Below are 14,951 nucleotides of genomic sequence, written 5' to 3' on the forward strand. Positions count from 1 at the left end.
TCAACATGATGATAGTGATTGTTTGGATACTACTACCGCAGTAGCAAAAAACGATATTCGGCACGGTCCTGAAAATAAAACCGTTGAACTTGGAGACCTTTCTGCCACGCGTAATTTAAATGACAAAGAATCTGCTGAACAAACCACGGCTGCTGAGAACAATGAAAGTAATACAAATGATGACTCGATTAACTCAAACGACACCGCCACGCCCGTCAAATCTCTATCTGAAGAAACGTTACAATTTTCAGTACCTAATATACCAACGAAAACATTCAGTTTTACTGGCAACTTTAAAATTTCATGATGCACTGAATACGAACAACAAAAGGATTTATCACTACTATCAGAAGATGCAGTGCGGACCTTTGTGAACTACCGGTACTCTTTCCACTCTAATTTGAGTTTACTAGTTCGGTCAATCAATCACGTGATAGCGTATTCTAGTCTTACCAAAAAGGAAAGGACATGCATGGAAAGAATTAGCCGAAAGTTAGAATACTACCTGATTCAACAATCAAGCAAGTCTGGGACCACCTAAATTAAGAATGTACTTGATTTGATAATGAACTGATAATTGAGATGTATAATTGACACTCGATCCAAGCTTTTCTTATATTTGCTTTATTTACTATTCGGTATACTTATTGTATAACTACTAATACGTTTAATATAGTTTACTGACTCTATTGTTTATCTGTAAATAATTACATATATAAGTTTGTATCATATTTCTATTTTTACTGTACAACCTACATGTATATAAATTATTGTTAATTGATTTATTTTTATATCGAGGAATAAAAATCAGAAATGTATATGTGTGTGTGTGTGTGTGTGTGTGTGTGTGTGTGTGTGTGTGTGTGCGTGTGCAAGTGCGTGTGCGCGTGCACGTGCGTGTGCGTGTGCGTGCGTGTGTGTGCGTGTGTGTGTGTGTGTCACTTTTTTTGTTCCACCGTTATCTCAAGAACCACTAATCAAATTTTGGTGAAACTTGGTACATAGATGCTCTGGAATAATGCGCAGAGTTGATTAGGTTTTGGTAAAAATCCATTAATATTAATTACCTAATTTGCATAATAATTAACTGATTTTAAGCTGTTCCATGACTGTTCCACTGATATTTGAAGAACGACTCATTGGATTTTGATGAAACTTGGCACATGGATACTCTGAACTAATGCACAGATTTGATTATTTTTGGGTAAAAACCTGTTTATATTATTTACCTAATTTGCATACTGACATACTGATTTGAATTCCACTGATATCTCAAGTACATCACATTTCAATTAAACTTACATAGATGTCATATGACACTGCACAGATCTGATAGTTTTTAGGGTAACATCACTGCATAATTAATTAATTTTCAGCTTTTGATGTTTCGAGTAGTAATGATCACATTTCAATGAAACTTGGTACATAGTTACTTGAGGACTGTGCAGAGACCTAATCAGTTTTGGGGTAAATATTTGTGCATATTAATCACCTTATTAGCATAATTAGTTAATTTTCAGCTTTTCACCTGATATCTCAAGTACTAATAATCACATTTCAATGAGACTTGCAACATAGATCTTCTAGGACTATGCAGAGACCTGATTAATTTTGGGATAAATAATTGTGCATATTAATAACCTAATTTGCTTAATTAGTTAATTTTTTGCTGTTCTATGGCTGTTGCACTGATGTCTAAAAAAACACTCATTGGATTTTAATGAAACTTTTAAAGAGTACCCATCACATTTCAATGCACCTAGGACTATACACCATATTAGTTTTTGGTAAATATTTATGCTTCTTAATCACCTAATTAACATAATTAATACTGATATCTCAAGTATTGATCATCACATTTGAATAAAACTTGGTACATAAATGCTCTAGGACAATAGACAGCCTGATTAATTTTGGGTTAAAATCTGTTTATATTAATTCTCTAATTAGCATAATAATTAATAATTTTTAGTTCTAATCACATTTCAATGAAACTTGGTACATTGTGCAGACCTTATTAGTTTTACACTTAAATCTGTTCATATTAGTTACCTTATTTGCATAATTACTTTTCTGCGTTTCCATCAATATCTCAAGTTCAAGTAATTTTGAATTAATTTTTAATGTGTCTCCAATACTCTCAGCACACAGGAGTTCTTTCTAAGCTTTCTTTGATTGTCATTTTTGGTAAAAAGTGATATTTGCGACTTCTTGTTGAAAACCGCAAGTCTGTTTGTTTGATACTATACATATAAGTACCTCAGATATCTTCAGTTCTGTGCATTGCTGACAGTGGAGCTATATCAGCCGAGTGGCTGCTTGCTACTTGTGTTAAGAAATATGCACTTGTATTTTTGCTCTATTATTAGTGCACTATAGTCAATATATGTTCGTTATTGAAACCCTTGTCTAGATAGGCAGAAATGCTTGATTTTTGTCTCTGTTTGGCCTCATATTTAATTTGCTCTGCAAAAGAAAAAAAAATGACAGGCATCAAAGTCTCATGCTGTTCATGTACACAACCATGATCCAGTTCTACAATGGCAGAAATGCTTGATTTTGATAAATTTTTAATGCACAAATGGCCTCCATTTGGCCATCCTAAATCTGATTTTGATGTGAGTGAACATGCATATGTATCCCAAAATGCATGCTGTATCTGAGAAGTTTGAAAGTCATCGGTATATTTGAATATAATCAACTTCGCTGTCATGGTGCTGAATTCTTGTTTGCTATACCTGTAGGAGAGCTTCGTTGCTGAGTGGAATACGTTGTAACTCTTATATTCTGTCATCCAATGGATGGTATTTGAGGCAATTCTTCTTTTTTTGTTACAGCTATTTGCAGACAAGGCTGCCATTCACTTCATGGAAAATGTGATCAACCAAATGACTGCAGGTATGGTTCATTCATTCATTCATTCATTTGTACGTACATACGTTCCTTCAATTGTTCGTTCATTTGTTCGTTCGTTCATTTGTTCGTTCGTTCATTATTCATTCATTCATTCATTCATTCCAATAAAATATCCTATATATTCAGAGAGGGCGAGTCATTGACATTGTTAATGAAATATGGTGAAAAATGTGTCTTGAAAATTAAGGTTTACTTAATAGCATTCACTTGTGTGTCTACAACAAATGCTGAAATTTTACTAATATACTATATTAATAATGGTCACATTGACATTATTTTTTTGACATTCTGTTTTAATAAGGAACAGAATATGATATATACTCAAAGAGTACTCTGGTAGATTTGTCTATTACTGTAATAAAGATGCTAAATCAAAATGAAGGGAAAGATTACAGTGGCAGAATAACTTATCTTTTTGGACATGTCTCTCATACATAATCAATATCATGAGGTTACAATTATTCTGCATTTAGCTTTGTTTTGAAAAAAAATCGCTAGTAAATAGTATTTATAACAACTATAAAATGTTTTGAATCTGAATCTGAATTATTTTCCTTGTTTTTCTTCAAAGGAGGATTGTGTAAAGGTATAATTCTTTTTTTTGCACCAGTATGAGCACTATAAGCAGATCTAATAGCATGTGCTTGTCAGTCTGCAGGTGTGCCTCTGTTATACAGTATTGCCATGTTGACACATTCCAACATATGCTATATCTGAAAGAATGCAAAAAATGTCTTCAACTTTGTTGTATTCTCACAATTTACTGGCATGTAATCTCTAAATGTAATTATAGGTCTAGGAGTGATTTACTGACAAGATAGGGAGTTTAATTGACCCAGGTGATGATTTGTAGCATATGGAATTAGTTATTCATCGGTATTATGTACTATGGGAGCTGTAGCATAAATCATAAGGGATGTCTACTGTAATTGCTTTGCATAATTGCATTAGACAATAAGTAGACTACATTCCAGGCTAGGCATCTCAAGAAGATAAACTTTAGCAACAACATTCAGCTATTCAGTCAACCAGCAAACGTTCACTTCCCAGACATAGTCTGGCATGAATAATTAACAAACATGCATTGCCCCTGTTAGCTATCACTTAATAAGTGCTTAAATATATAACAGACAAAAAAGTTTTCCATTTAAATATGTTTTAAAAATGAGTATTATTTCATGTACATGTTTATTATTTGGTAATTTTTACAAACCAAATCATTTGAATGCTTGAAAATGTTTTACAAGTAAAACCTGGCATTTGCCAATGAAGCTACATTTCTGGCATTTCATAGTAGTCAGACTGTAGGTAATCTGGAAGATGAAGTATGTGACGTCACATCCTTACAAAAGTGACTACTTTGTGCTGTTTGAAAAAAACCAACCTCTGTGGTAACAATTAACCTGGACAAAAATCATTCTTATTCATTTTGATCGACCCACCACCACCACATCACATTGATATTATTAGCTCCACTGTCGATGAAGTCAAGCGAAGCTTATAGTATTACTGATTGTCCGTCGGTGTCCGGCATCGCCGTCGTCAACTTTACATTTTCGACTTCCTCTTAAAAACCACAAACTGTATAGCTGTGCAACTTTCTAGGAAGGTACCTTGGGTCGTTCTCTCTCAGATTAGTTCATTTCGTGTGGATATGTTCAATTGTCTCATTTATAGCGAATATTTTTGTCATTTTTGGTCAAAAATGCTATTTTTGACTTCTTCTTGAAAACCGCTAGCCCAAATGCTTTGATACTTGATATGTAGGTACCTTGGGTGGACCTCTCTCAGTTTTGTTCATTTCGTGATGATATCTTTAATTCTCTAATTTTGATGAATATTTTTGCCATTTTTGGTAAAAAGTGATATTTTCGACTTCATGTTAAAAACTGTAAGTCCAATTGCCTTGATATTACATATATAGGTACTACATGTGTACCTCTCTCAGATTTGTTCATTTTGTGATGATATATTTAATTCTCTAATTTTCATGAACATTTTTGTCATTTTTGGTAAAAAGAGATATTTTCGACTTCTTGTTAAAAACCACAAGTCTAATGGCTTTGATATTATATAAACTACATAGGTACTACAGGTAGACCTCTCAGATTTGTTTATTTCGAGATGATTTTGTTCTTCAATTATCTAATTGACTCCCATGTGCGAAGCACAAAATGGGAGTCTTTGCAGTTAGTGTGTCTGTATGTGTGTGTGTATGTGTGTATGTGTGTGTGTGTGTGTATGTGTGTCCGACTGTTCCACTGCTATCTCAAGAACCATACATCGGTTTTTGATGAAACTTGGTGCATAGATGCTCTGGGCCAATGCGCAGATTTGATTAGGTTTTGGTAAAAATCCATGCTCGTTAATTACCTAATTTGCATGATAATGAGCTAATTTTTAGCTGTTCTATGACTGTTCCACTGATATCTAAAGAACCACTCATTGGATTTTGATGAAACTTGGTACATAGATGCTCTGAACATATGCGCAGATTTGATTAATTTTTGGTAAAAATCCGTGCATATTAATTACCTAATTTGCATGATAATTAGCTATTTTTTAGTGGTTCCATGACTGTTCCACTGATATCTAAACAACCACTCATTGGATTTTCATGAAACTTGGTACATAGATGCTCTGAACTAATGCTAGGTTTTGATTAGTTTTTGGTAATAATCCGTGGATACTAATTACCTAATTTGCATAATGATTAGTCAATTTTCGGTTTTTCCACTGATATCTCAAGTACTAATCATCACATTTCAATGAAACTTGGTACATAGATGTCATACGACACTGCACAGACCTGATAGTTTTTATGGTAATATCAGTACATATTAATTACCTAATTTGCATAATTAATTAATTTTCAGCATTTGATATAAGTAGTTAGCATTACATTTCAATGAAACTTGGTACTTACATACTCAAGGACTATGCAGAGATTGATTGTTTTCGATAAATATTTGTGCATATTAATCACCTAATTTGCATAATTAGTTAATTTTCAGCTTTTCCACGAGTATCAAGTACTAATCATCGCATTTCAATGAAACTTGGTACATAGATCTTTTAGGACTATGCAGAGACCTGATTAGTTTTAGGGTAAATAATTGTGCATATTAATTACCTAATTTGCATAATTAATTTTCAGCTTTTCTACTGATATCTAAAGTACTAATCATCACATTTCAATGAATCTAGAATTATGCAGACCCAATTAGTTTCCGGTAAATATTTGTGCATATTAATCACCTGATTTGCATAATTAACCAACTTTCACACTGATATCTCAGGTACTATACATCACATATCAATGAATGTACATGGATGCTGTAGGACAATAGACAGACCTGAATAATTGTGGGTTAAAATCTGTACATATTAATTACCTAATTTGCATAATTAACCAATTTTAAGCTTTCACACTGATATCTAAAGTACCGTAAAAACTCCAAAATTTCGACCGGTTTTAAATAATTGGTGTTAGAAATGTGACATGTTTTTAGAGTCAAAATTAAGGTGCATTTTCGGACGGTCGAATTTTTCAGAATAGAAATCAGCAAAAAAAAATGGGGATGATAGACAGTGTGCTTCATTAGTTTTTAAAAAATGCAATGTCGGTCAATTGACGTAAACTTCCTCATGTTTCACGGTAAAAGCAAAGGTCGTGGCCGAGTTGTAACTCAAAATCTAAACAAAGTCATCAATCATTGAGTATTATGACAAGCAAAACAAAACATCAAGACGCGGAGAAGAGGTCAGCACAAAACTAATAGGTCAAAAGACAAAGCTGTCTCGCACTACCTAGGAAAACTTGCGAATGTTCGAAGTACAGGTACCCATTGGACAAAAGATACATGGAAGTTTAGCAAACGATCTTCCCGACCCAGTGCAATGTATCCGGTTAGAATCAAAGCTCACGTGTCCCTTATTTGAGGGACCAAATTCTGCCGTAAATTCGCCCTTGGATTAAAAAATAAAATGGGATTTAAGAAAATAAAATGGGACTTTTAAGGTGTATTTTGGCGTCATTTTTCGGACATTTCAATCAATCCTGCCGGCTAAAATAGAGTAAGTTTTACCGTAGTCATTGATGTGTGTCTATTCAAGAGTACACGTGTATGATTTTTATCGTGACTAGCGTGAGCGGGTAAGCTTCCTTTCGAGAATGAGCTGTTATCACTGTGAACAATGTTAAATTATTCTTCAGATGACCAGTTTATTTTTTAAAAACAACTAATTTTTTTATTTAAAAAAAATCATGCCGTTTTCGCATCAAAATCCAAGCCAAAATATCGTACTACAACATCAATCTCTTCCGCATTGCGTTCAATAACATTAACGTATTTAAATAAGCTATGGTAATTTGAACACGTTGGCATCATCCAGCTTTTTGATTGGTTAATTAGCGATTTGACCTATTTGACCTAAGAGAACATGGCGGATATCCTACAGCATCAAACGTTTATACGAGACCGGAATCATTCGCTTACGATGAAACTAAGTTGACTTTTATTTGTATTTCATAACCATTCAACAAATTTATTTTGTGTACATTATTATAATCACTACTGAGTACAGTAATAATCAACAATTCAGAAATGCAGCATGCCGAGGTTTTTGTGTTCGTTTTTATTTGAAACTTCGTTTATTTAGAATATATTTTCGTTACCAATAAAATAAAAATCTCTCAGTCAATCAGAAACCCGGATTCATGCCTTTGAGGAAGGTCCCGTTTGAACGCTCACATCGGGTTTTTTTTCGTTTGGGGGAAAACTAAAACTGGTCGCAATTTTCGAATAAGAATGAGTCGGCAATTTTTAGTGGAGTCGAAAATTTGGAGGTAAATAAAACACCGAAACCCGGCAAATAAACAGGCGACCGAATTTTTAGAGGGGTCGAAATTTTGGAATTTTCATGGTACTAATTATTCCATTTCAATGAAACTTAGTACAAAGATGCTCTAGGACAATGTACAAACCTAATTAGTTTGGGGTAAAAATCTGTTCATATTAATTCCCTAATAAGCATAATAATTTCATAATTTTTTGGTTCTAATCACATTTCAATTAAACTTGGAGACATAGATTTTCTGTTACATTGCGCAGACCTCATTAGTTTTACACTCAAATCTGGTCATATTAATTTTCTGATTTGCATAATTACTTTTCAGCTAAGTAATTTCGAATTATATTTAATGTGTCTCCAATACTCTCAGCACATGGGAGTTCTTTCTAAGCTTTCTTTGATTTTAATGAATATTGTTGATAAAATGTGATATTTTCAAATTTTTGTTGAAAACAGCAAGTCTGATTGCTTTAATACTATACATGTTGCTCATTTTTTGATGATATCTTCAGTTCTTTAATTGAAATGTGCATTAATAACAGCGGAGCTATCTCAGCTGACAGGCTGCTAGTAATTTTAAGAATACAATTTCTTTCACAGAAACATACAATGAGAAATGCTTCTCGAATCTATGTAAGCATCAAATATGATTTATTTGGGCTCTATTACCATACTGTTCTCTGGACTTGTCTCATTTGTGAATCAAGTGAATAATAATAGTGTACAAAGAAGAATAGTGTTTCATATAATGTATGTTCAAGTTGTTATTTTGTAAATTCTTCCCTGGTATTTTCTGGATAATTCATCAACACTCACTTACTGACCTAGCACACATGCATTCTTTATTGGTAGATCTGATGTTTTTTGTGTATTTCTTATTTGTGGTATTGAAGAACTTAAATCCTATCACAAGCAGCCATAATATAAGTGCATTAAAGCATCTTAAAGATTAATATATAAACTCACAAAAAGAATATAGGCACTTTACTCCCCATTGTGGGCTATAATATGGCAGCCATTTTTGTGCTAAAAATCATCAAAATCAAGCATTTTTCGGCTGTTTACAGATGTATTTTGTTCAAAATTGGTATATACGTTAGACATGATAGGACCTTGATGCACATCATTTTGTTTTTGAGATAAGATTCAAAATGGCCGACTGGTGGCCATTTTGTTTTAATGAATGTGGTTCTAATGCCACATCTCTGACTTGCTTTCACTTATTATGTTGAAATATTCATTATAGATCATGTCATAGATATACAGATATATTGGTTTGACGGTTCTATTGAAAATGGCCGAATGGTGGCCATTTTTTGGGCTGATAAATCATCAAAATCAAACATTTCCCGGCTGTTTACAGATGGATTTTGTTCAAACCTTGTATATACATTGAACATTATAGAACCTTGATGCACATCATTTTGTTTTACGATCTGATTCAAGATTGCCGAATGGTGGACATTTTTGGGCTACAAAATCATAAAAATCAAGCATATCTCCGCTGTTTACAGATGGATTTTGTTCAAACTTGGTATATACATTAGACATTATGGGACCTTGATGCAAATAATTTTGTTTTTCAGATTAGATTGAAAATGCCCGACTGGCGGCCATTTTGCTTTAATGAATGTGGTTCTCGTGCCATATGTCTGACTTGCTTTCTCTGATAATGTTCAAATTTCAAATATTTATTATACATCATGTCATAGATAGACAGATATATTGGTTTGACGATCCTATTCAAAATGGCCGAATGGTGGTCATTTTTGTGCTAAAAAATCATCAAATATCAAGCATTTCTGGCATTTATGAATGGATTTCATTCAAACTTGGTACATACATAGACATTACGGGTTCCTGATGCACATCATTTTATTTTTCAGATCAGATTCAAAATGGCTGTCTGGCGGCCATTTTGTTTTAATGAATGGGTTTCCAGACCCATATGTCTGACTTGTTTTGACTGATTATGTTCAAATTTTTAATATTCATTATACATTATGTCATGGATATACGAATATATTGGTTTGACGTTCATTTTCAAAGTGGCCAAATGGTGGCTAATTTTGTGCTGAAAAAATCCTTAAATATTAAGCATTTCTTGCATTTATGGATGGATTTTGTTCAAACTTATAACATACATTGGACATTACAGGTTCCTGATGCACGTCTTTTTCATTTTCAGATTGGATTCAATATTGCTGATTGGCGGCCATTTTGTTTTAATGATTGGGCTTATAGAGCCATATCTCTTAAATGCTTTGACTCATTATATTCAAATTTTATATATTCGTTTTACATCATGTTGTATTTGAGGCATGTATTCAATGGTTGATGCATTGCTGGTTCCATCATCAAGGTCATTCGTAAAGTTTAAAATTATATGAATTCTAATTATTACATTCCAGTGACTATTTTCAACAACTGATTTATATAAATCAACATTTTGCTAATAAAATAAACTTTTAACTGAGTTTGACGATTAAGTACTTACTGGTGGCACTAAAGTATTGCTTGACTGCCCATTGATTTACATGACTATACTCCACACCTCTTGTATGCCTGGATAAACATTGTTCAAAACATCATTGTTGTTCCAGTCTTTCTCATACAATTTCTCTCAATAAAGCTCAAATTGTAGTAATTATGTAGATTTGAAGAAAATAAAAAGAACTTTGTTGGTGACCAGTTGACTTGTTGCCCTTGTTTAACACTATACAATCTCTTGACAAAAACAAGTTTACAGAGTATTGTAGAAGTGCTAGATAAGCTGAAATGGATCTAGTGATGTGAAGTGACGTATGCACACAAGCTTAGGGCATGCACTTTTAACCAGGTTACTTGACATGTTCAAATTCTGTTACAAGAATTTCATGGAAATTTGTTAAAGCTATTGAAACACAATGATTAGATTGAAATCATTACAACTGTAATTGTCAAGGCGGATCCAGGTGAAACTGTTTCCTAAGGTCTATCGTTGTACACGTCGTTTGTGCATTGAGTTTGGCATTTTTAGCGATTACTTGATCTGGAGGGTGGTAACAACACCCAAGTTATTGTTGCTAATATACACAGATAAATTATGACAATTATACGGTGTATAGCATTGCCTGTGAGTTTACAAGGACAGATCCAAGTTTTGACACTGAGTATATTTGTCATGCCATTTCAATTCTGAAGAATTCTTACCATTTTTGGGACTTTCTGGTGTAATTCTTACAATTGTTGGTATTTTCTGGGGAACGTGACTACCACACGGGCGTGACTGATCCACCCCTGGTTAATACAGGTTATTGATGTGCATATGCTTGGGTCCACACCTGATTGTCACTACCTAATATAAATGAATCGGTCTGGTGGTTTGCATGATGTGCTGTCACAAAAAAAAAACTTTGAAATTAGAGGTTGCTTTCTAGATAAGCATATGCCACTTGTATATGAGAGTCTCTAGTAGTAGTGCTGCAAGTAGTAGCATAAGCAGCAGTAAACCTAGGGTAGACATGTCTCCATTATGAAGAGCTGGTCTTGTTCAAATTCATTGTCAAAGTACTGTAGTTGGACAGGGAGAGGAGGAAGCTGGTCTGATGTTGCTGGTATGTAAGATTTACCTACTCAACACCCCCTTCATGTCTACCTCATTGACCATTGGCTAGGAACGGGCCTATTCAGAAGCCCAGCGTTCCCGTGAGAAAGTTTACCCGTGCATGCCTAAATAGGTGCAGTACCTATTGTTATTTAATGACCAACATGGATTAATATACTAGCTGGATTTTAATCATCAAACACTGATCCTTATTCCAAATATCTGTTTTGAATAAAAGTGGACAAAATTAGAATATTCATAGAAGTATGATTTGTTGCTATTGGCTGTTGAGTAAACTTTAGTTTAGGAGAGTCACTTTCAAGACACTCTAAAAATCTTCATTTCAATATACATTATGTGAGTAGTTAGTTTCAAGATACTCAAGGAATTTCACTACTATTACATGTCAATAGAATAGTCAGTTTCAAGGCCCTCCAGTAAACACCAACTTGCAATACCTATCGTATGTATATGTATTCAATTTCAAGACCTCTATGATTTCCCTTGTACAATGTGTGTTGTATGAATAATCAGATTCAAGATCCACCAATTAACCCTTCCAAAAAAAAAAAAAATACTTTTTAATGAAGGAGGATGAATTTTCTTGATTAATGTCTGTTTTCAGCTCCACTGTCGACTGTAGCCCAGCAGCGTCTGTAACCTGTTTTGTCCATGTCAACTTTTTAGCTCCGCTGTCGTCTTTGTCGAGCGGAGCTTATCATATGAGTGATTGTCCATCGGCGTCCGTCGTCCGTGTCAATGTTTTACTTTTTCGACTTCTTCTTGAAAACTACAAGCCTGAATGCTTTGATACTTGGTGTATATGTACCTTGGGTACCTTGGGTAGACCTCTCAGGTTTGTTCATTTCATGTTGATATCTTCAATTCTCTAATTTTGGTGAATATTTTTGTCATTTTTGGTAAAAAAGTGATATTTTCCACTTCTTGTTAAAAACCAATAGTTCAATTGCTTTGATATTACATATATAGATACTACATGTAGACCTTTTTCAGATTTGTTCATTTCGTGATGATATCTTCAATTCTCTGATTTTGGTGAATATTTTTGTAATTTTTGGTAAAAAGTGATATTTTCGACTTCTTGTTAAAAACTGTAAGTCCGATTGCTTTAATATTACATATATAGGTACTACCGGTACATAAGGACCTCTCTCAGATTTGTTCATTTTGTGATGATATCTTCAATTCTCTAATTTTGGTGAATATTTTTGACTCCCGTGTGCGAAGCACAAAAAGGGAGTCTTTGCAGTTAGTGTGTGTGTATGTGTGTGTGTATGTGTGTCCGTCTGTTCCACTGATATCTCAAGAACCATACATCAGTTTTTGATGAAATTTGGTGAATAGATACTCTGGGCCAATGCGCAGATTTGATTAGGTTTTGGTAAAAATCCATGCATATTAATTACATATGTACCTAATTTGCATGATAATTAGCTGATTTTTAGCTGTTCCATGACTGTTCCACTGATATCTCAAGAACCACTCTATGGATTTTGATGAAACTTGGTACACAGATGCTCCAAACTAATGCGCAGATTTGATTAGTTTGGGGTAAAAATCTGTGCAATATTAATTACCTAATTTGCATAATGATTAATCAATTTTCACTTTTACACAGATATCTCAAGTACTAATCATCACATTTCAATGAAACTTGGTACAAAGATGTCATAGGACACTGCACAGACCTGATAGTTTGCAGGGTAATATCAGTAGATATTAATTTGCATAATTAATTAATTTTCAGCTTTTGATATTCTAAGTAGTAAACATCACATTTCAATGACATTTGGTACATAGATATCATAGGACACTGCCCAGACCTGATAGTTTTTAGGGTAATATCAGTAGATATTAATTTGCATAATTAATTAATTTTCAGCTTTTGATATTTCAAGTAGTAATCATCACATTTCAATGACACTTGGTACATAATTACTTAAAGTGAAAGTCAAGGCTAACAACATAATACTCCTCGATGGAAGAGCTCGGCAAATGTAAGGACATGCAATTTACAGTTTTTTTATATCACTTCTCATTCTCTAGATATTCAATTTTTCATCAATTTATGTAGACCGCCATCTTGATTCTTCAGCAAAGGATTATGGGTAAAGTATGACATCATAAAGTCTGTTGTCAGAAATTGAGAAAATGATTTCATCTATAACTTCAAAAGTTGAACTTTAAATCGGCTGAAAGTTTAGAACAGGGTAGCATACATGTGCTTATAAAATAGTTGTCATGGAAACAGAACTGAAAATATTTATTTTTATGTTTTTCTACCAAATGCTCAAATTTCCTTATATTGTATACAATTTATCGTTGTGAGTAGGTTATATAGGTGATACATGTATATTACTTGTTGACCATAAAAAGTGGACAAAAAAGTGTCATTCTATATTTCACAACGAAAATAAAGATTTTTATTTTTTTAACGTTTTTGGCAATATCTTCACTTTATGTGTATTTGTAACATTCTAATTTACATTACTATAATCATATACAAGAGTTATATGCATAACAAAAATTTGAACTAATTCGCATCAGTATTCCCCATGTTATAGATGAAATCATTTTCTCAATTTATGACAACAGACTCTGTGATGTCATACTTTAACCATGATCCTTTGCTTGAGAATCATAATACTACATAATACTGATGAAATGTTGAATATCTAGAGAATGAAAAGTGATATAAAAAAATTGTAAATTGCATTCTCCTACATTTGTGGAGCTTTTTCTTTGGGGGTCATTGTGTTGTTTGGCTTGACTTCCCCTTTAAGGACTGTGCAAACCCCTGATTAGTTTTTGGGTAAATATTTGTGCATATTAATTACCTAATTTGCATAATTAATTAATTTTCAGCTTTTGATATTCCAAGTACTAATCATCATATTTCAATGAGACTTGCTACATAGATCTTCTAGGACTATGCAGAGACCTGATTAGTTTTAGGGTAATAATTGTGGATATTGATTATCTAATTTGCATAATTAGTTAATTTGTGCCCTGAATGTTCCACTGATATATAAAAAGCCACGAATTTGATTTTAATGACACTTTTAAAGAGTACTCATCACATTACAATGAATCTAGAACTATGCAGAGACCCAATTATTTTTTGGTAAATATTTATGCTTATTAATCACCTAATTAACGTAATTAATTAACACTGTTATCTGACTTACTGATCATCACATTTGAATAAAATTTGCTACATAAATGCTCTAGGACAATAGACAGGCCTGATTAATTTTGGGTTAAAATTTGTTCATATTAATTCTCTAATTAGCATAATAATTCATAATTTTTTTGTTCTGTTCTGTTCTGATTTACATAATTAGTTTTCAGCTTTTCCATCAATATCTCATGTACAAGTAATTTTGAATTAATTTTTAATGTGTCTTCAATACTCTCAGCACACGGGAGTTCTTTCTAAGCTTTCTTTGATTTAAGTTTTTATCTTGAAATACTTAAAATGGTTGAAATTGAATGAAGCTTGGTACACATATATTATTAGGGTACATAGTCCAGCATGATGTGGATGAACACATTAAAAAAATAATGGCTTTAT

General features: G+C 33.1%; 1 protein-coding gene and 1 long non-coding RNA gene across 2 annotated transcripts in view; both read left to right on the plus strand.

Moving 5' to 3' along the window:
• Positions 1-14,951, plus strand: part of LOC100366991 (protein jagged-1) — a 248,417-nt gene that overhangs the window by 60,412 nt on the left and 173,054 nt on the right. The window contains exon 5 of the mRNA XM_085495845.1: positions 2,838-2,898. Within this exon, the coding sequence (XP_085351971.1) occupies positions 2,838-2,898 (61 nt within the window). The remainder of the gene's footprint in view (positions 1-2,837; positions 2,899-14,951) is intronic.
• LOC146749036 (uncharacterized) lies at positions 6,367-6,659 on the plus strand. The gene is made up of 2 exons (XR_014928234.1): positions 6,367-6,429; positions 6,587-6,659. It is a non-coding gene; the product is annotated as an uncharacterized LOC146749036 (long non-coding RNA).

Source organism: Saccoglossus kowalevskii, chromosome 2, assembly GCF_978046115.1.
Source record: "Saccoglossus kowalevskii chromosome 2, keSacKowa6.1, whole genome shotgun sequence".
In the NCBI taxonomy this organism is placed as follows: Eukaryota; Metazoa; Hemichordata; class Enteropneusta; family Harrimaniidae; genus Saccoglossus; species Saccoglossus kowalevskii.